The following is a 22,778-nucleotide window of genomic DNA, read 5'->3' on the forward strand; positions in this document are numbered from 1 at the left end:
TATACTCGTCATTAAGATCTGGCGGGTCAGCGAGGCTAATATCCCATTATATGTTTTCCAGGGGATAGAAACGCGGGAGATTTGTTGCAGAAATTTCTGGAAGGGGCATGGAGAAATCTGTGGAATCTATGGAATATACTTACATCGGTGATCGCTTTCAAACATTCTGCTGTTAAAGAATTGTTTAACTGTTGGATAAAATAGATAATATTAAGCAATAAAACAAGGCTGTCACTGCTTTACAGGGTGGTGTTCACGTATCCCCATCACTGCCGCACTGCCTCCTGACATCCTGCTTGACGGTCCGGACTAGCGGCAGCGTTAAGCTGCTGATCTGATTTGTGAGTTCTTTGATGCTGCATGCAAAAACAAATTTCCACTGCAACATAGCAGGAGGGAAAGGGTACTAAAGCTCGCCAGATTACGGATACAGTAATCTGGCCATATATAGATCAACACTTACAAGCTGTTTTAAAAAGAGCTTGTAAGCGCTGCAGATGCTAAACCACTTCTGTTACCTAGAGAATTGAAATAAATCCTTCCGTTTTTGAGAACGGAGAGGGTCTTTTTTATTAAAGGGAATCTGTCATGTTAAAAAATGCTACTAACCTGAAAATGTGGTACCTGCACCGAGAGCCCCACTGCTGGGAGGATTTAAACTTTATTCCTCCTGGCAGCCTCAGGCTGTCAGTCATAGAAAAGGCTCCAGCACATTTTCAGTCACCACTCAGTGTATACTGGGCGTTAACTGTAACCATGCCTCCAAAACTGACTGACAGCCAACCTTAATGCTGAGTGAGCTGTCAGTCAATCCAGGGGGCACAGTTACAGCCACCAATCACTGAACCCCGAATGCTGCCAGAAGGAATAAAGTTAATTAACCACAAAAGAATACTCTGATCCAAATCAAAGATGCATATAGCTTGACAAAAGTCACCAAAGCAGGAATTAATTTATACCAAATGACTCTGTTCATAAATATAATAACTCATTGAATAAAGGCTATGTGCCAAAAAGTTTTACAAAAGTACAAAATATATTTTATTTTAGCAATGCGACACAGGAACACTCCAATGGTGCAAAGTAGTGAAGATAAAATCAATACACACAAACCAGAAACAGGGCAGCCATGCGTGTCGGGACTATACTCAATATCAAGATCTTAGCTCCATATAGAATCTAATTGCTGAAGGACCAAAAGTGATTGAAAATGGCATGCTGCAAAGTTGCATAAATATTAGTGTATAGAAATAGAGTATACCAAATTCAACCACTAGAGGTCTCACATGCCTGGGTCACGAAATTAGTACAAGGCGATACAAAAAAACAGCTGACTAGATTAGCAACAATGTAGCAAGTATATGTGGTCAAGTCAATGGGTATAAGAATCACAATAAGGCTGAAGTCACACTTGCGCGTATCTCGTGAGAATCTCGCATTGCATCACCTGGCATGGCCTGATGGTCTCCGGACAGGAGCGTCTCAGCTGCATAGAAATACATGCAACCGACCCGCTCCTGTCAGGAGAGTGTGCGGCCGTGCCGGGTGATACAATGCGAGACTCTCGTGAGATACGCGCAAGTGTGACTCCAGCCTAATACATTGATAATAACCAGAGAATGGTGTATCCTGCTGTCAAAATTTGCTATCAATAGGACAAACCTTGCAGTGACCTCCCGATGAAGCGGAAGCGAAACACGTGTTGAGGTGCAGGGCAGCGTGTTTAGTCAGGCCGCTCCTTGGTGGGTCACTATCTGGCTGGAGCATTGTTTTTCTAATGTGCAGCATGATCTCCCTTTACTTACTACTGTACTAATTTCGTGACCCAGGCATGTGAGACCTCTAGTGGTTGCATTTGGTATACTCTATTTCTATACACTAATATTTATGCAACTTTGCAGCATGCCATTTTCAACACTTTTGGTCCTTCAGCAATTAGATTCTATATGGAGCTAAGATCTTGATATTGAATATAGTCCCGACATGCATGGCTGCCCTGTTTTTTGTTTGTGTGTATTGATTTTATCTTCACTACTTTGCACCATTTGTGTGTTCCTGTGTCACATTGCTAAAATAAAATATATTTTGTACTTTTGTAAAACGTTTTGGCACGTAGCCTTTATTCAATGATTTATTATATTTATGAACAGAGTCATTTGGTATAAAATAAAGTTAATTTCCTCCCGGCAGCGGGGCTCTATGTGCAGGCGCCGGGCAGGTTCAGAACGCTATTCACCCGTAGACTAAACACATATCTTCAGGTCAATAGCATTTTTTTTTTACATAACAAGTTCCCTTTAAAAAGTAAATATAAAAGTTGCTGTTTTTATTAGCACTTTGCAATTTTAATGATTAGTGATGTTGAGGCTAATCCTTTAAAGGGGTTGTCTACTACTTGGACAACCTCTTCTCATTCCATATGTTCTCCCCAACAAAAACTAAAAAAGCCTCCACTCAGGTGTCTGCGCTGTTCCAGCGGTGTCAAAACTCGCGTTCGCGGGGCCTGCGCCACATTGTTATGACACATGAGGCTCGCAACCAATCAGCGCAGGCTTCTCTCCCCACCTTTAGGTGCTTAAGTGATCAACCGAAAGTGAGCGGCAATTGTCTGAAGATGGGGACAGAGAAGCCTGCGCTGATTGATTGCGTGATCGCGTGTCATAGCAATGTGCGGGCCCCGCGAATGCCAGTTCCGACACCGCTTGAACTGCGCAGGCAGCTAAGTATAAGCTTTTATTTAATTTTTATAGGGGTGAACATGGGAGTGAGAAGAGGTTTCCAAGTAGTGGACAACCCCTTTAAGAAGATGATCTGGAATTTTTTATAGCTGCCTACAATCACTGGTAAAACTAAATTCTAAGGTAGAAATAAATGGATGTATAAATGGAAGCAAGTTTAATAAAATGACTGTGCAGAATGTTTTATTACTTTAACAACCATTGGTTTAGATTTTCAACCTCAGAATATTACTCTATAAATCTACATTATATTTCTTATGTTTCTGCCGGTGCCACTAAAATTACCACCCTACGAGGAATTTACTGAGCTCTGTTTTCACACCACACACTGTCTTCTGTTGCAATACAGTATATTTAGTGATAGGGTCAAACATATATATATATATACACAGGGTGGTCCAAAAGTAAGTGGACAGCATGTGTATAGGGTTATCAAACATGGTGTAGAGTGAAACTGACTCAGTTGCCCTTAGCAACCAATCAGATTCCACCTTTCATTCTTCAGACTCTTTGGAAAATGAAAGGTGGAATCTGATTGGTTGCTAAGGGCAACTGAGTCAGTTTCACTTTACACCGTGTTTGATAACCCTATACACATGCTGTCCACCTACTTTTGGACCACCCTGTGTATATATATACTGTATGTATGTGTATATATACTGTATATAATATATACAAAAGTGTAAATAAATACTTGTGTATTGAAGAAAAGGTCTGTCCTTACCAAAATGCACATAAAGTCTAGCACTGGTTCGGCAAGCTTTATGCCATGCTAAAAAACAAAGCGTAGAATAATAATCAGAAGATGCAGATGTTTTATAGAAGTAATAACATTAATAATAATGGTGCACAAAGGCTCTTTCTATTTGCCACATTGGTAATGGTAACAACAACTGATGGTTTTGGCGCGGTAATGGGCAGGAATGAGATCTGAGCAGAGATCTCCATTTACAATACCTTTCTGATTTATGACTGATACTTGGTTTCTTACCATGGACATTTGCGCTGCAGTCTTGTAAGTTTTCCCTTACAGATTGGGTATGTTATCCGTAATTTGCAAAATATTCCATTTGGTCATCACAACCCTAACTGTTACAAGTAGAGATGAGCGGACCCATGGAAGTTCGGTTCGGCGGGTTCAGCCGGACTTTTACAAAAAGTATCGATAATAATAATAACAATAATCTTTATTTCTATAGCGCCAACATATTCCGCAGCGCTTTACAATTCAGGAGGCTCATATACATATACATATCATATACATAAACATATACAAACAAGTTACAATTATAGAAGATACAATATTTAAAGGGAAAAATAGCAACCCTGCTCGTGAGAGCTTACACTCTACAATGAGGTGGGGGGAGGGGCAAGGTACAAGTGCTTATTTACAATGACAATCCAGCCATCTCATGGGGGATAGATAATGGCGTCCTGGACCAGTTGGCCAGAGCCTTGAGTATTGTTTGAGACCTGGACTTGACGTGAACCCCAATGGAAGTCACTAATTGGACAGTTCGGGTCTCCACTCACATACAGCCAGCCATAAACAGGTCACTTCTGGAAGAGGGTGTTTGGGGTTTTTCCATTTTTTTTGTTTGGTGCACACTACATCCAATCACGCCATTACCATGGCACCCAAATGCATCTCAAGGTTCTGGCCAACTGGTCCAAGAAGCCATTATCTATCCCCCATTTCCTTGAGATGGCTGGATTGTCATTGTAAGCTCCCGCGAGCAGGGTTGTCTTTTTTTTCCCCCTAAATATTGTATTTTCTATTACTGTTACTTGTTTGTATATGATCCTCCTGAATTGTAAGGCGCTGCAGAATATGTTGGCGCTATAGAAATAAAGATTATTATTATTACCAATTACCCCCATTGTGAGCCATTCAAACACTGCAAGAGGCTCGCACCGAGTGTACCCAAGCACCAAGCGTACCCGAGCACCGAGCGTACCCGAGCACCGAGCGTACCCGAGCACTGAGCGTACCCAAGCACAGCGATGCTCGCGAAAGTGGTTTGCATATGTAAAGCTCCCGAACTCTGTTTTTTGGGGTTTTGTTTTTTTTATAAAGTCTTTGTTTAGTATGAACATAACACTGAGGTTTAGGAGGACCCTTCATTGGATTTTTTTAATTTAGACTATCGCCTCTGATTGCCGCTGCTCCACTGATTTTGGTAGTTTTTCTTTAGTTTTTCTTTTTCTTCTGTGCTCATGTGTTCCAAAGTTATGGCCCCCTGATCTTCCCCTTCACTAATTGGGCATAACCCACAGAACGTCCCTGTGGATTTGGCTGATTTTTTGGTTGGCCAGCCTCAGGAGAAAAAAAAAACCATGCCAATAGAGAAGTTCTGTGGTATTCACACAGTTGGTTGAAGGGAAATATTGCATTTTTTTTTCCAGGGTGCATATTTTTGCAACAACAAGGCACAGAAAATAAACGATCCAGTGGAGCAGCACCAAGTAGAGGAGTTATAGTAGCCATGACCAGGTACAGCATATGCGCCTCCTGTATTGATTGAAATAGAGGGCAGATATGCAGTATCCAGCTGCGGCCACAAAACAGTTGTATTGGCGCCCGACCACCGTGCGGAGCTGCCGCCCGACCCCCCACCCCACCTACTGTCTCCTCCCCAAAATCCTTTAGAATGTAAGCCCGCAAGGGTAGGGTCCTCTTCCCTCTGTACTAGTCTGTCTATTGTAACTTGTATATGTGTTCTGTATGTAACCCCCTTTTCATGTACAGCACCATGGGATCAATGGTGCTCTATAAATAAATAATAATAATGTAGCTGCACCCTCATCAACCGGATAGAAATTGATGACTGATCCTATGGATAGGCCATCAATGGAAAACACCTAGACAACCCCTTTAAATCTCTGCTCAAATCCTGAAAGACTTTGGAGAAAAGATCCTATCTGGAGGGAACACTGATCGTTGTGCTTTTTCAGTGTATAATCATCTTTGAGTGTGCACATAGATAGCAAAGGTAAACTACAAGTCATATCAATAAGTAGGCAACATAGAAATACCACTGTTATTTGAGAAATTGAACTCGGGAAGAACGTATCGCTCTATAATGCAACTGAGCTTCCCTTGGATAATTCATTTTTCTTGAAGCAGGCCTCATTATTATAGGGTTGTTCACAATCAGCTTATCTCCTAACTATGATGGAGGATAACTTGCTTATCCCCCCTGGGTGTTCTGGAAATTGAAGCTTGCAGCTATGTAACCCTTTCCTGAAAGGAGCTGGGTGCGCATCGCTTGTCGTCAATTCCATTCCTTGTCTTTGGAACTGTCAAGTAGTCCCATAGGCAATGATTGGATCTATGCAGGACAGGGCTGCAAAACTGAATTCTCAGGCCCAGCTCCCAGCCACTGGCGGACGCAGACAGAATAGGGCCCTTGTGCAAGAACAATATATGGGCCCGTTTCAGTCCAATAAAACATAAAAAATGGACAATTCCACTTGTCTTGGAGGTGGTAATAGCCGCCTAACCTCTTTGGTAGTTCGTTGCGCCAATGCTAAGACCTCCCCTGCTTCGAACCACTAGAGGTCTCAGCGGTTGTAAGCAATCCGCAAGATATTCCACTCCCCAACCAGTGAATAGAGAATAAATGGATTTTTTTTTTTTAGGAATAACACTTTAGAATATTCAAAGACTGTCCTTTATCTCATATGAGGCAGTAAAACATAAATAAAAAACTTACTATTGTCTCTGCAATGATCGGAAATATTTCAGCAAAAGCAGCTCCAGCCGCAGCTCCTGTCGCTCCCTAGAATAAATATCAAAGTCATACATCACGATACTATTTTCATTTAATGAGTAACGTTGTATTTTTTTTTATTCAATATCTAGTTACTAGTTACTTTACAACTGTCACAATATGTTCACTCAGTGTGTCTTGGATACAATTTTGTGCCCCATGGAATTAGGGTGTGCTGAGCTGTCAGTTTGGTGAGTGACAGCTCATTTGTCCGATCCATGCATGGGTGTACTGATCTGTCCGGTATGTTGATGGACAGCTCAGGCGTCCAATCTGAGACTGGAAGGTGCTGGGGTTTTTCCAGTGTTCCATGTTCTGAGTGATTGCCCAACTACTTAGCTGAGCAGTCTGTCCCAGATCACTGCCAGTCATGCCATATGCTAATTGGTGCATGTTCGCCTCCTTTATTTGTGCTTTGATGTATTGTTGCCAGATCTTCCACCTCCTTTGACCATCTGTTTGTCTTGCCATTTTGCTTTGATTCGCTATCCTCCTAGTACTCTGACTCTGGACAGTGACCTTACTACGTCTGTCTTACGTCTTAGTTTACGACGCGCTTTCTATCTTATCTGACCCCGAAACATTTGACTACTCTAATTCGCGGCTTGTTCATGACTAGTGAGTAGCGTCACACTAACACGTGCAGCAGATCAGAGGGAGTCCTGGGCCTTAAACCTCCAGCAAATGCTAAAAAACAGCCCAGAATTCTCTGTTGCATTTTGTTCAGCAGACAGAAGCTGGGTTTCTACATGAGAGCGCACACAAAGTAGTGTAAGAGCTCAATAGAAAGTTTGTGCCTAATCATCACAGCTTTTATGACAGTATTCCAGCGTAAAAAGCTTTGAGAAGTCACAAACGTTTTGCGCACTTTGAGGTTGCACTAAAATGTTGTAACTTTTGTCAGTCTCATGCCATTTTTGCCCGGCTCTGACAAAGGGGCGGTGCTGGTGAGGGACTGCGGCATGGTGACTGTTGCTTAAATTTATGGCCAGTGGTGACGTTTTCTACGGCACAAATTTTAGTCCAGCAGATACTAGAGTACGATTCGTTGCGAGGTGCACATGGAAGCGCCTGTCACTTGTCAAACACGCCTGATTCATTATATGGCGTGAGCTTCCTAATAAATCAGGAACCTCGCGCTCCACCCCGCACCTTCATCGAGGCTAGCTTGAAGATCGCCGGTCTTCATGAATCGGGTCCCACAAGTTTGCACCGTGGACATACTCCAGCCGGAGCTCAGTGGGCAGCCATAGAGCGGGTTTGTGAGCGATTAGGACTATGATCCCTACCTATATTCTGCACCTTCAGGGATAGATATTAAATGCAAAATAAAATGATAAGCACCCTATTATAAAAGAAGAAGCAAAATTTCATTTTGTGGCAACTGTTATTTTCCAATATCAATTTTGCGGGGTCATTATGGTTCCAGAGATCATTCTGGAGTTGTATTTGTCAAGTAGGATTGGGAAATAAGGATTAGTTACATTTTTAACTAAGGGAATATAGATTTAGACTGTTCTTATAATCTGGGAATATGGAACTAATGTGATAATGTGTTATGCCTTCTGATTGAGCTCCTGCTCTTCAGCCTCAGGCGATTTTAATTCTCCATTTGCAGGTTCCTGTCCTCCCATAAATTGGAGTGTGTTGTTTTTTTTAACCCAAAGGCTTTAGTTTGATATGTACCAAACAAAAATGAGATTGCCTTGCCACTGGCTGTTGGGCTCACATAAACCTGGCCACTTTTGTGTGCTAAGAATCTCAAATTTTACATGTTTTTCATAGTAATAATGCATGTCTATATTCCCGTATTCATTGTTCCACATGTCTTAGCTCTACAGAGTGCAGCTGTCTCTTTTTTGTTTCTATATTTCTTGTTCAGTTTGCACCTGTTCACATTAGAAAGATAGGATGTACCATCAGCCTTTTTCTTAGATTACAGGGTCATGCCTTCTGATTGAGCTCCTGCTCTTTAGCGTGAGGCACTTTTAATTCTCCATTTGCAGGTTCCTGTCCGCCCATAAATTGTAGGTTTTTAACCCAAAGAGAGGTGGTAATTTGGTAGGGACCCAACAAAAATGAGGATGCCTTGTCGCTGGCTGTTGGGCTCACATAAAACTGGCCAATTTTGTGTGCTAAGTATCTCAATTTTTACATGTTTTTTATAGCAGTAATGCATGTTTATACTCCCATATTCATTGTTCCACTACAGAGTGCAACTGTCTCCTTTTTGTTAATTTATAGTCAAGCCACTATGAAATCTGAAGAGTCAAGAAGCAGTATGTGCTAATGTAACGTCTGTAAAAACCCTCCCACTTAATTACACTATCTGTGCGATTTGTGTACGGCGACCACTCATTTTCTTATTATTATTCCTAGACATAAACGCATAGGACTTACTTGATTACAACTTTACATGTATCTCTTTTACAAGGCATTAGGATAGGAGACTGACTGTAATATAGTCTTAGATGTTATCATTATAGCGTGTTTCATGTACCCAGCATTAGGAATATCCAGAATTTATAACGCCATATATAATAGCATCACTTATATTGATGAGCTGTATATATTAATCTGTATAAACTTACTGCTAGGTTTTCTAAACCGAGCATTCCACCGCCAACACAACCAGCGCATTTCTGCCAAATAAAAAAAACAGTACATCACCTAAACATACATTACTATACAGCAATATATAATAAATGGCAATATATCTTATTATATTACATTCAAAAGAGCACTAGTCCTAGTGTTCAGAACTAATTCACGCTACAAGTTACACCCTGTACACATTAGGCTATGTTCTTGTAAGGGAGTAGGAGCAGCAGAAGATGCACTCAGCTAATATCTTGCAGTGTCTGCTGGAGAACATCGCCATCTGGTGGCCAAGAAGAACAAGCAGGAACTAAGTAGCAAAATAGATGTTTCTTTTGAAGGAGGAGATTAGAAGACATGCCTGGTCAGGTAACAGTTGTGGCACAGTTACTAAATATAAAAGCCTGGGATGGCAGAGAATGGGAGGAGTTGGTGCCTATACTGCTCACATACTGGCCATACTAGTGTAACCAAATCCTGGATCCCGGGATGGCAGAGAATGGGAGTTGTTGGTGCCTATACTGCTCACATACTGGCCATACTAGTGTAACCAAATCCTGGATCCCGGGATGGCAGAGAATGGGAGTTGTTGGTGCCTATACTGCTCACATACTGGCCATACTAGTGTAACCAAATCCTGGATCCCGGGATGGCAGAGAATGGGAGTTGTTGGTGCCTATACTGCTCACATACTGGCCATACTAGTGTAACCAAATCCTGGATCCCGGGATGGCAGAGAATGGGAGTTGTTGGTGCCTATACTGCTCACATACTGGCCATACTAGTGTAACCAAATCCTGGATCCCGGTATGAAGAATAGTAAAACTGCTGTTACCTGCTTTTAGTGTAGGGATAGCTGGTGGAGTAGGGACCGTTTTGGATTAGAGGCATATAGGCAGGGTTTATTGCCAGTTCTTTCATAGGTATACTACTGCTGCTGCAATCTCAAAAGTCATTTTCAGGGTTACAGATTGTCTTTTCCCAATTAATACCGGAAAGTTTGCAGACATATATTCTATACCTAATTTGAAATGCTCAATGTGTGCGGTAAGGGACAGAGAAGTGGAAGTGCTGCTGGTAGTGCACGCAGAGACCAAGGCCGTGGGCCAGGGGAAACTGTGCCTGCTGCTGGAGCACAACAAGCACGCTCATCCACGAAACCTAGCTTCCTATCCGACTTTGCAGGGAGGCACAGGACACCACTCTTGAAGCCAGAATAGTGCAAATAGGTGGTCGGTTGGATGGCAAATAATGTTTCCAGCATGTTTCCCAGCACCACCCTGTCTTCCACATGGGACAGTCTCACTAGCCAAGAGTCTGGACCACATAATCCTCACTCTGATCCTACTTTTTCCCACCATGGCGAGTCTTAGGGGACAAGTGATCCCACACTGGTACGCTCCGAGGAGCTATTTACATTTCAATTTATTGATTCTGGCCTCTTGCCATGCACATTTCAAAATATACATGAGGATATTGTGTGTAGTGATGCTCAAATATTTGATCAGCCATGGTCAAAAGAAGACAATGATGGGGAACGGCAATTAGTGTCTCAGGAGGTAGAAGATGATGAGACACAGTTGCTAACCAGTGAGGTTGTTAAGTCAACGAGTCAGGAGGACCAGAGTGCAGAAGTGGAAGACGAGGTGGGGGATGATGAAGTTACTGACCCAGCCTGGGAAGGTGCCAAGCAGATCGAGGACAGCAGTGCAGAGGAATAAGGATTCACAGCACTGCAACAGGCATGAAGAGTCAGTGGGGTGACAGAAGTAGGAGGGCAACTGTTCTCCCATAGCACCGAGACGCAGCAAGTCCTCAGGCCAAAGGTTAGCTGTTACCCAGTCAGAACAGTGAAGACTTTCCCATTACTGGGTTATGGCAGTTGCTACTGATTAGATTCTATGATGACGGGAGGCGTTCGGCTATCACAATAGCCAAACTTCCAGCGGTGATCGCGCATGCACAGCTCCAAGTTTTAACAATGCTACATCCAAGCTGTTATCTTAGAGCTGACTATATACAGAAGAAAGTATAGCACAGGCAGTCATAAATCTGTCTTGTGGCTGGTTCAGGTCTCAGCTTTAGGAACTTCGTAGATCAGACACTTGTCAAATTTTGTTAGACATGTACTGCGTAATTTGGGAAAATTCCTTTAAAATGTTTCAGGTGCAACTTAGTGCAAGCTCGTGATTACCAATAATGAAATGTTATTCTCACCATAAACGCCGTTGTTTCAGCAGTAAAATCTTGATAGAATTCAAATCTCTGGTTCATCTGCAGAGTCAAAAATGAAGTAATAAATCATCTCAATAAGCCGAAGGAATGGAAATATCGCATAATTAACCATATAAATCAAGTAGGGAGCACAGTATCTCTCCATAAGGAGAAAACATTTTCTTTGGTTGATTATTTAGTTTTAGAAGGGTTCCTTGATGATAAATGATTCAGAGGTGGTCATGTAGCAGCAAGCATCTAGCTCCATAGTGAAAGGGAAGTATTTTTTCGTGAAAGTAGTTGACTGTGTTATGTACAGACCTCTTCGGTCCTCCGGAGTGACAGATGATCTTTGCAGCCACTCTCTACTTTAACAGATAAGGGCCCTGAATAGGGACCCCCTTTTTACTCCTTTTTACTTTTTAGACCTCTGCAGTCTAATGATAGCATGCACATTCCATGGTCTTCGATCTGTACTGGTTTTAGGTTGTAACACTTTACCAAATATGACACAATAACACTACTTTCATAATTCGCTAAGGTGTACGTGGAAAGCCACCAGCTGGGGTGGTCACATAATATAGCTAAAAAGTTAAATGGGCAGATCAATTCGTGGGATTCCGGTCCATCCGCTAGATCAGTAGTCTCTGGCTGCTCTATGGGAGACTTACAAATCTCTTACCTTCTGGGTTAGCCAGTGTGGCTTTTGATTAGCCAGGCTAGCACAACATTATTGCGGCATGACGTCGTGCCAGTCCAGCCGGTCAAAAGTGCCGCTAAGGATCCTGGAAGGTAAGAGATTCACAAGCTTTCCTTCAGTAAGAAGGCTACTGACATGCCTGGTGGACTGGAGTTCCGCGAATCCATCCATCCATCTCTACTAGAACATTATTTTCTATTATCAAGTAGTATGTTGCTATCATCATCCTCACCTGTGAAAACTGGTACAATCACAACGATCAAGAGACAAGCCAATGTTACTGTTTGCTGCATCATATCATAGGGTGCTAAGTGTCTAGTTAATGTTTGCTACATCTGTATACGTGTTTAAGATTAATGTTTTCGAGTAATTTATTTAACTTAATTTTCCATACCTGACCGAAATAGTGTTTACAGATCAGTCTGTTTCCACTTATCTCAAGTTTTGAGACAGCCTGTGAACACAAAACGATGTCATAGAGATTACTGGTACATGGCACTCAGCATCTAGTTCAGTTATTACTTACAAATAGTTCTCAGCCTTTTAAGTACAAAAAGTATATACAGAACACTCACAAAATTCCTAGAAAAAAATACATTTTAAGCAATGTTAAAATTTGTATAACATTTTGAGTTCAATGATCTAGGATGTCTCTTATACAAGTTCAAATGGACAGTAAAGCGACCCTTGGCAAAAACAATAGCGGGAGCTTGGACAAATTGTGCCGAAAGTGTGACTATAATGTGTGTCCACCATTATTTTCAAGCACTGCCTTAACTCTGTTTGTTTGTCCGGGAGTTCCCTGCAGCTTCACAGGAGCCACTGGATCCTCTTCCATCCTCCATGACGACATCACGGATCTGGTGGCTGTTTGAGACCTTGTGCTCCCCCAGCTTTGTCTGATAGACTCCTTTCCATTAGTAACCCCTGGGCTTCATGTCAGCTGTTAATTCACAGCTGACATCAACCCCAAAAGTATTACCCTGAATGGCACTGCACCAGGGCAATTGGGAAAAGCAATTGGGCAAAACGCCAGAATAGGCGCATCTAATGAATGTGTGCCACTTCTGGGATAGCTGTGGGCTGCTATTGTTAAGTTGCGAGGGGCCCAAATAACCATGAACTTTCCCAGCCCAATAATACCAGCCCCCAGCTGCCTGGTTTACCTTGGCTGGTTATCAAAAATAGAACAGAGCCCACACCGTTGTTTTTTTTTTTAATTATTTAAATAAAAAAAGAGGCGTGAGATCCCCTTTATTTTTGATAACCAGCCAAGCTTAAGCTCTAAGCTGAGGGTTGCAGCCCGCAGTTGTCTGCTTTACCTTCTGTTGGTTATGAAAAATAGGTAGAACCCCATGTCATTTTTATTTATTCCCTATCCACATTTGTTTGCAGGGCAATTGCTTCTTTTTGCAGACCCCTAGACCTTACTATGACCATTTTAGAGCACTGCAGTTTGAGTCCCCATTAGTGGTCTGGGGTCAGGCTCGGCTCAAGTCCGATTCCCGAATTGAGCTTTTAACTAAAGTCCATCTGAACCAGGCAAACTTGTCTCCATTCATGAGTTCTGCTCTGTGGATCCTCTGTGGATCACTGCTCCCTTCTGTAAAAGCAACACCCCCAAATCCCTGTTAGAAGTTGAGTGTTTAGTTTGTGTGTCCAGCATATGATTGTGTAAGTGCTATGTGTGAAGTGTGTTATTATAGAGTTTGCACTATGACACTTATCAACACATAGGTGGACACAAAAACAGATATATAGCTGAACAGATACGATGATAGATGTGATTATCAGTCATCTCTGCCATCCCGCTTTATAACTATTATTGGATAGTAGAAGAATAGTTAAAAAAAAAATTGTTGTGTACAGGGTGGGAAAATTCTTTTTGACATGGTGGCATTTGAGACTGGAGTTTGAAGAAACTAGGATAAGTTCTTCCTCACTTCTGACCTGTGTGTAACGAATGTTCTTTTAATTCTACAATAATATTTGGAGCTTCCATGGACTGAAGTTAGGCGTTGGGAGCTTAGGTCCACTGCTGTCTGACTACCTTTAGGGGGTCATGTTGTTCCTCTTGATGGTACCTTTAGGGGGTCATGATGCAACTAAGTAGACCTTAGGTCTGTCTGTGTCTCATGCTGGGACCTATCTGACCTCCTAACAGAAAACGCCACACTGTCCCTACACTAGCCGCACCCACCGTGGGCTAGACCCCCAAACCTTAACGCTTACGCCATTCACTGCCTGTTACTGGGCAGAACACAGCTTCATCATAGCACAACGCAGAACATTATACAGGTAAACATTACAATTCACACAGCACATTACCTTCACAATAACACATGGCACAACACACTTTACACTACAACAACCACATTGGTGTCTTCAAGGGGAATGTGACAATATGTCCATCTCCTTACAGGTTTGTACTCATGACATCGCTGCAATCAATTAGTAGAAGGTGTTGCAATGCTTGATGAGAACCCATAACCTAGTTCATGCTGCCCAAACCATGGGAACCATGAATCAGAGCTGGTTTCATGGCTGTGGCCAGTTATATTTTTGTGTAAAACGCTCCGGGTTTTCAGAGAATGCTATAGATAGAAGACAAGTCCCCGGCTGGCTTCTCCCAGCGCCGCTGTAGATGATTGAGAGGTCTCTTCCATAGCCGAGACTTGTCACTCATACAATACCTTGAAGATCTCAATTTTGTATATACAATATATCCTATAGGTTTTTGTATTACTTATTATAATTCATTTAAGAAAATTCATACTATATAATATGGATATCCTGCTAAACACTTCATTGCTATATTTGCCTTTAGTTCAGAAAACGCTAGATAATAGATTGTCTTTTAGGTATTGATAAAGAAAATAAATTTTACCTCCAGTGCGTGTTTCAAACAGCTTTTGTCATTTGCATAATTATTTATGTATGGTGAATCGCATCGAAAAGTAGGAGAATTTGGTTGGGTATTTCCACCATTTGAAGCCTGACCGCTTGACTCTGGTGGTGGTAATGCAGGAATATCATAATAAAAAAACACAAAATAATCTGTTAATTTTATACAAATCTTAAATCATGAATAGTAGCTAAAATGTGATAAATATACATACCCGAGCAGACACTGACAAAAGCCAGTGCAAGGAACACAATGATCTTCATTGTTCAGATGGTTGCGTTCTGCACAATTGTGACTCACCCACTTGCTCCTTTACCTTTTATAGTGTAATGACCAGTGACATCAGTAACACCCCAGGATGGCTTCAAACAGGTTCTAGCCTCTGGCAACTTAAATTTGGAAAGGTATTGAAAGATTTGGCAACAAAACAATTAGAATCTGCCAATTATTTGTTCTACTCCTCATTATGTGCAAACATTCATGCGCAAAACAATTTTCATTTTGTAATTTTCAAACGTGACCTTATTTCTTTCAGTTTCTCAAAAACATGTTGGTAAAATCTGAGCATCCTCGCTCCTATCCTAAATTATACACGCGGATGATCTCCAGTTTGTATTTTGAGAACCTCAATATATTCCCTTATTTTTCTTTGTGGGCCCTTGTAAATGGAAGATGATGATTAGGATATTGTTGAGAGATGAGCAATTACCATACGATATCTTATTCTATAGGTATTTTAAGGTTTATAAACTAGCCTACAACAATCCTTGGCTCTGTTACATCCAGAGGCTGCAGTGACAGAAAACGTGACTGCTCACTGCAGCCACTGAGGGCAGTGCGGGAGCCCCCTACTGTGAGAAGCCATGAGTTCACAGCTGGGGATTCCCATGGTGCCAGCTGTGACCGCTGGTAAACTCACTGCCGGATTGCCAACTCTGTGGCTGTGTCATGCAATCTGACAGTCTGGCAATCTGGCATCTAGTTCAAGTGAGGTCACAGCTGGTGATCCCTACGCTATCCTCTGTGCAGTGTGAGCCACCAACTGTGACCTCAGTTGAACTCGCTCTCGGATTGCCGGACTGTGGATTGTGTGACACGGCGGCAGAGCAGTCTGGCAATCTGCAGTGAGTTCAGCTGAGGTAACTGCTGGGTGTTCCCACTCTAGCTTCTGTGACCTCAGCTGATTTAGTTGCAGGATTGCTGGACTGCTGTTCAGCTGAGGTCACAGTTGTCGGCTCACACTGCACAGAGTGTACTGTGGGAACCACCAGCTGTGACCTCAGTTGAACTAGCTGCCAGTTTGCTGGACTATCGGATTTCATGGCATGGCGGCAGAACTGTCCTGCAATGAGATCACCTGAGGTCACAGCTGGAGATTCCCATACCTACCTTCTCTGATCTCAGCTGAACTCGATGCTGGATTGCCGGACTGCTCTGCCACCGTGTCATGCACTCTGATATATGAGATGTAGAGAGTGTAAATGAAAACAATGGAGAGGGAACAGTTATGGTATAGACTGTGTTTCAAAAGGACTGTGGTGGTAATTAGCATTGATCGGAAGGCCAATAATCCGGTACCGGCGGATTACTGCCAGATTTAAAAAAGAGTCCAATCCGCTCTGGAATCCGGTGCCCATATAAGTCAATGGGGACAGGGAATCCGCAGGTTAAAAACGTTTGTGGAGGGGCTAGAGCGCGGCATACTCACCGAGGCGCTGTCATGGCGGCACACTACTTCCGGGTCACGCTGTTACCTTCCGGAGCTGACAATTCAATATTCATTGTTTTCCACGCCCACCGGCGCATGTTGGTTGCAGCTAGACGCGCCACCACCCTGAGTGGCAGCCTGTCAGCTAACTGCAACCAATCACAGGCGCCAGGACGGCCGGTGGGCAGGGAAAGCAGTGCACTGTCAGTCAGTTCATGGTGGTAAAAATAAACACTCGGCAGCACAGTCTCAGCGCGCAGCTGCAGCCCCAGCTGTCGTGCTATATCTGTGCTGTGTATCCAGTGCCCGGAGTCACACGTGCGAGGCTGCCGGGTGCTGCCATGACAGACTCGCGTGAGCCCCTCACATGTGTGATTCCGGTGAAAGTAAAAAAAACCCTGATGTGCGGTTCCCCCTATTTTCATCCCCAGCCAAGATAACGCCGGCTGGGGGCTGGTATATCCTCAGCCCGCAGCTGCCCAGTATTGCCGCATATATTAGATGTGACCATACCGGTGTGCGCTACTGGCTCTTCCTGCAGGCGTGATGCGGTGCCAGTCAGGGTAATAGCAGGGGTTAATAGCGGCGCACGGCTGCTGCTAAACCCTAGGTTTGTGTGATGGCACAGGCGTCTATGAGATACCTGCATCACACAAACCTGTAAGTGACAGTAAATAAACAAGACACACAGAACAATCCTTAATTTGGAATAAAATACAAACGCCCCTCCTTCACCTCTTTATTAAGCCCAAACACCCTGCAGCTCCGACGTAATCCACAGGAGAAGTCCCACGCCGCTTCAGCTCTGCTACATCTGAATATCACAGAGGGAGGCACGACCGACCGCTCTCTGTGAGCTCCAGAGAATGAATGAGCTGCGCATTGAGCGGTGACGTCACTCAGGTCATTTGCGGTCACAGCTGGAGGTTCCCACGGTCCTTCATCTGTGATCGCAGGTAGCCTGACCTCAGGTGGAGGTCACTGAGTTCACAGACCTGCATCTCCTAGCAGAAAAAGCGCAGTTTTTTGGCCAAGAGATACATATTTTGTGCTAAAATATTCTTATACCATATTCCTGCATCCAATCTACACCTCCTGGCAAAAAAAGCGGTGTTTTGACGCAATTTTTTGCCGCAGTTTTTGCCGCGGTTATTTTTCCGCGATTTTTGCCGTGTTTTTTTGCTAGGAGGTGCACATTTGGTGCTGAAATCGTCTGCACCAGCTTTCAGCACCAAATTTCCACCTGTAGCAGATTTTTTTTTATTTTTGGGGGCCAAGGGATGCAAATTTGATGTTGTGCTTTTTACACCATATTCCGATACAAGTAAAATATATCTTTGTACCGTGTTAGCCAGTAGAGATAAAAAAAAATTGTTTAAAAGAACTGAGAGTCCTCAGTGGTTGATACCTTTTAATGGCTAACTGAAAAGATGGTAATAATTGCAAGCTTTCGAGACTACTCAGGTCTCTTCATCAGGCATGGTATAACACAAAATCTGAAGAGTCACATATTTATATACAACAGGACATAGAAAAGTGCAGTAAAAAAAAAAAAAAAAAAAAAAAAACAAGTTATATAAAACAGAACTATCACTATGGCAGGGGGGCAAACTGTTGTGGCCATAAATTTTGCTGCAGCAAAATTTATGGCCACAACAGTTTGCCCCCCTGCCATAGTGATAGTTCTGTTTTATATAACTTGTTTTTGTTTTTTTTTTTTTTTTTTTTTTACTGCACTTTTCTATGTCCTGTTGTATATAAATATGTGACTCTTCAGATTTTGTGTTATACCATGCCTGATGAAGAGACCTGAGTAGTCTCGAAAGCTTGCAATTATTACCATCTTTTCAGTTAGCCATTAAAAGGTATCAACCACTGAGGACTCTCAGTTCTTTTAAACAATTTTTTTTTTACACCATATTCCTGCATCCAATCTACACCTCCTGGCAAAAAAACCCGGTGTTTTGATGCAATTTTTATGCCGCGTTTTTTGCCACCGTTATTTTTACCATGAAACACATGCACGCTTCTGTGAGAAGCGTGCAGCAGTGCCGGTGATGTGCTGTCGGACTCGTGCGGGTCTGACATCACCCGGCACAGCCTGCTGCTGTCTGAACATGAGCGTGCATGTACCTAGAAACACATGCACGCTCCTGTCAGACGTTTGCAGCTGTTCTGCGATGTCAGACTCGCGGGAGTTCCTCACAAGTGTGACTGCGGCGTAGAAAAAAAAAAGTTTGCTTTGGTTTTTTTTTTAATAAATAAAAACAAAAACGACGTGCGGTTCCCCCAGTTTTCATCCCCAGCCATGATAACGCCGGCTGCGGGCTGAGGATATACCAGCCCCCAGCCGCCCAGTATTGCCGCATCTATTAGATGTGACCATACCGGTGTGCGATACCATCGGGGTAATAGCAGGGGTTAATAGTGGTGCACAGCTGCTACTAAACCCTAGCTTTGTGTGATGGCACAGGCGTCTATCAGATACCTGCATCACACAAACCTGTAAGTGCCAGTAAATAAACATAGACACAGAGAACAATCCTTTATTTGAAATAAAGTACAAAACACACCCTGCATCACCTCTTTATTTACCCCAACACCCTGCAGCTCCGACGTAATCCACAGGAGTAGTCCCACGCCGTCACATCCGGCGCTGCTACATCTCAGAGCAAGCAGCTATAGAGCACGGCTGCCCGCTCTGAGTGCAGCCTATTACTGAGCCGCGATAAGCGATGACCGCGGCAGAGACTGTCACAGGCTGGGGGGCGCATCAGCCTGCAACCAATCACAGCTGAGAGGACAGCCGGTGGGCGGGGAAAACACGGAAAGCTGTGTGATTGCGTGCACAGCACAGGAAGTGAAAGCACGACCCGGAAGCAGTGTGCCGCCATGACAGAGTCTGGTAAGTATGAAACTCTCATTTATTTACTGTTTTTTTCATTTTTTTTAATTGCCGATTCTGGATTGTGCACCCGGAATCCCGCACTCGGGTCCGGCCCGGAGATAGCGCTGAAACTGCGCGGATCCGGACGTTTATAGTCCGGGTCCACTCAACACTAGTGGTTATAGCTAATAATGGCAGACACTGTGGTGGTTATACCTCCAATGGCAGACAGTGTCAAGGGCGTGGCTCTTAAAGGCAGACAGTTTGGAGGCCATATACCTTTAGAGGCATTTTTTAGGCCATAGTATCGATAGATATTTTTATGCAGAGGGCATTTTAATAATTATTTTTAAGGCACCATCTGGGGATGTGCTACAGAAAACAGGAGAAAGTATGATCAAAAACTCTGTTATAAGTCACTACAATATCATGCAAGACCTTATAATCCCTCCACCGAGTATAGGCATATAACCCATGGAGAGCAGAAGTGACCGGAAGAGCCAAAAAATAAAATATAAAATTATTTTATTGAATTAATAGGTTAAAAAACATATACCAACAATACAATAGTAATAAAAGTGCTGCACACTTCTGACAGGAGCGTGCATGTGTTTCTAGGTACATGCACGTTCATGTTCAGACAGCAGCAGGCTGTGCCGGGTGATGTCAGACCCGCACAAGTCTGACAGCGCATCACCGGCACTGCTTCACACTTCTGACAGGAGCGTGCATGCGTTTCTAGGTACCTCCTGGTAAAAATAACCGCGGCAAAAACCGCGGCATAAAAATTGCGTCAAAACACCGCATTTTTTTGCCAGGAGGTATAGATTGGATGCAGGAATATGGTGTAAAAATCACAGCATCAAATTTGCATCTCTTGGCCCCCAAAAATAAAAAAAAAATTAAAAAATTCTGCCACAGGTGGAAATTTGGTGCTGAAAGCTGGTGCAGACGATTTAAGCACCAAATGTGCACCTCCTAGCAAAAAAACGAGGCAAAAATCGCGGAAAAATAACTGCGGCAAAAAAATTGCGTCAAAATACCGCTTTTTTGCCAGGAGTTGTAGATTGGATTCAGGAATATGGTATAAAAATTTTAGCACAAAATCTGCATCTCTTGGCCAAAGAAACTGCGATTTTTCTGCTAGGAGATGCAGGTCTGTGAACTCAGTGACCTCCACCTGAGGTCAGGTTACCTGCGATCACAGATGAAGGACCGTGGGAACCTCCAGCTGTGACCGCAAATGACCTAAGTGACATCACCGCTCAATGCGCAGCTCATTCATTCTCTGGAGCTCACAGAGAGCGGTCGGTCGTGCTGCTCTCTGTGATATTCAGATGTAGCAGAGCTGAAGCGGCGTGGACCTTCTCCTGTGGATTACGTCGGAGCTACAGGGTGTTTGGGCTTAATAAAGAGGTGAAGGAGGTGATGTTTGTATTTTATTCCAAATTAAGGATTTTTCTGTGTGTCTTGTTTATTTACTGTCACTTACAGGTATAAGAAAATAGTAAGCTACACCGAGGGGGTGCAGCACCCGCTGAGGAAGTCACGAAACACGTGTCGGGGTCGGCAGCGGAAAGATTGACCACTTGGACCATACAGGACTACATACCGAGGTATATTTCTTCCCACTTTATCTAGTGATTTGCCTGCCATTACTAGCAGACATCTTCCTCTCTGATTTTCGGCTACTCCATTCCTTCCATTCATATATTCACCTTGCAGGTATGCTACTATGCATGATATTTTGGTGTCGCTTACTATTTTCTTATACCTCGACCATCAACATATTTTTTGTATTTTTGCACAGCACTTTCCTGCACTTTCATTATATGTGTATGTTGTATGGAGTATGGCAATATTTAAGGTTCTCTATAACGCACTGTCACTTTAGATTTGTTTCCGCTGCTACAATCTTGGAATCTCCCTGCCTTTTATTACTATTGTATTGTTATATATTTTTTAACCTATTAATTCAATAAAATAATTTTATATTTTATTTTTTGTTTCTTCCGGTCACTTCTTCTCTCCACGGGTTATATGCCTACACTCGGTGGAGGGATTATAAGGTCTTGCAGAAAACAGGAGAAGATGGAAGTCTGTAGAGTTGAGCTGAGGATGTGAAGAGTCATTATGGAGCCTGGACAAGACGGAAGCAAAAAGAATGAACAAGTCCAATCAGAAAACATTTCATCTCTAAGGTACCTGGATGTAAATGTTATATTTTGTGATCCTGCCTGTGTCTCATCAGTACAGTGGATCTTGTATCGTCCACAGTCTGATAATGACTGATACATTATCAACAACTCCCTTTATACACTTTTCTTTTGGTATTTTTGGTGAAAATGGTAACAATTCTAGTGTAAGTTGTTGTCAGAGCTTGTTACCTGATCCATCGAAGGAGGAGGGTGGGAGCGTTTGTGGTTTAGTGGTCCTGTTACTTTAGTCTCTGACCCATTCCTTTGCTTGGGGGCTCATTAAAGAGCAGGGGGTAGAGGGGAGGGGAGCCATTGACTTTATCTGCCTAGGGCACCAAAGTGTCTTGTCCCGGCCCTTCTAAGCAGCCAAACAGAATGGATACATGAGCGAGTGAAGACATGCACAATAAATGAATGATTAAATAGATAAATAAAGCAAAATTCCATTGTGGATTTTATGTAAGAGTATATATCCCATGCATCTGAGAGCAGCATGATGTAGGCAAGGAGATTGTGAATCCAATGATATAACACTTAGATTACTGGGTGCAGCTGTTCTGGTACAATCTTAATTTTTAGGTTTAGTCATGTACCAGAGTCCAGAGGGCTGTTCCACCCACACCAGGCTCTCAATAGAGATTGTACATTGACCGGGAGATGTCAATCACAGCATGGGGCGTGCAGGACTGCCTTGGATTTGACTTTCTAGTCCTGTAATTATAACTCCTGCTGCTTAAACAATAATAGCAAATAAACAAAAGATCGGACTGTGACAACACAAGCGTGCCTGAACTTTCTGTATTAACCCTTGCAGCACACTGGCTTCAGCTTACATAGCAAAAACCTCCTGACAGATTTTCCCTTTACAAACATTTTTATATTTCTATTTGCAAAATATTGAGACTATGAAATGCACCTTAGGTTAACATTATTCACAAAATTAAAATTTGGATGTGATCATTTCATTCTAAATGTACAGGCTAGATGTTTATTCTATGATGAAGTATTTCATGTGATGTTAATTAAAAACGAAATTCTGAAAGAAAATGTACCGGTC

At 42.8% G+C, this 22,778-nt stretch overlaps 1 protein-coding gene across 1 annotated transcript in view; it reads right to left on the reverse strand.

Annotated features, from left to right (window-relative positions):
- Nucleotides 1-15,244, reverse strand: part of LOC142249543 (uncharacterized) — a 35,608-nt gene extending 20,364 nt beyond the window's left edge. Inside the window, exons 1-8 of the mRNA XM_075321210.1 lie at nucleotides 15,143-15,244; nucleotides 14,911-15,032; nucleotides 12,418-12,477; nucleotides 11,327-11,383; nucleotides 9,103-9,153; nucleotides 6,455-6,520; nucleotides 3,463-3,510; nucleotides 144-188 (exon numbers count right to left, since the gene is read on the reverse strand). Of these exons, the coding sequence (XP_075177325.1) occupies nucleotides 144-188; nucleotides 3,463-3,510; nucleotides 6,455-6,520; nucleotides 9,103-9,153; nucleotides 11,327-11,383; nucleotides 12,418-12,477; nucleotides 14,911-15,032; nucleotides 15,143-15,191 (498 nt within the window). The 5' untranslated portion in view covers nucleotides 15,192-15,244. The remainder of the gene's footprint in view (nucleotides 1-143; nucleotides 189-3,462; nucleotides 3,511-6,454; nucleotides 6,521-9,102; nucleotides 9,154-11,326; nucleotides 11,384-12,417; nucleotides 12,478-14,910; nucleotides 15,033-15,142) is intronic.
- Between the last annotated feature and the right edge of the window lie 7,534 nt (nucleotides 15,245-22,778).

Source organism: Anomaloglossus baeobatrachus, chromosome 8 (genome assembly GCF_048569485.1).
Source record: "Anomaloglossus baeobatrachus isolate aAnoBae1 chromosome 8, aAnoBae1.hap1, whole genome shotgun sequence".
Taxonomy (NCBI): Eukaryota; Metazoa; Chordata; class Amphibia; order Anura; family Aromobatidae; genus Anomaloglossus; species Anomaloglossus baeobatrachus.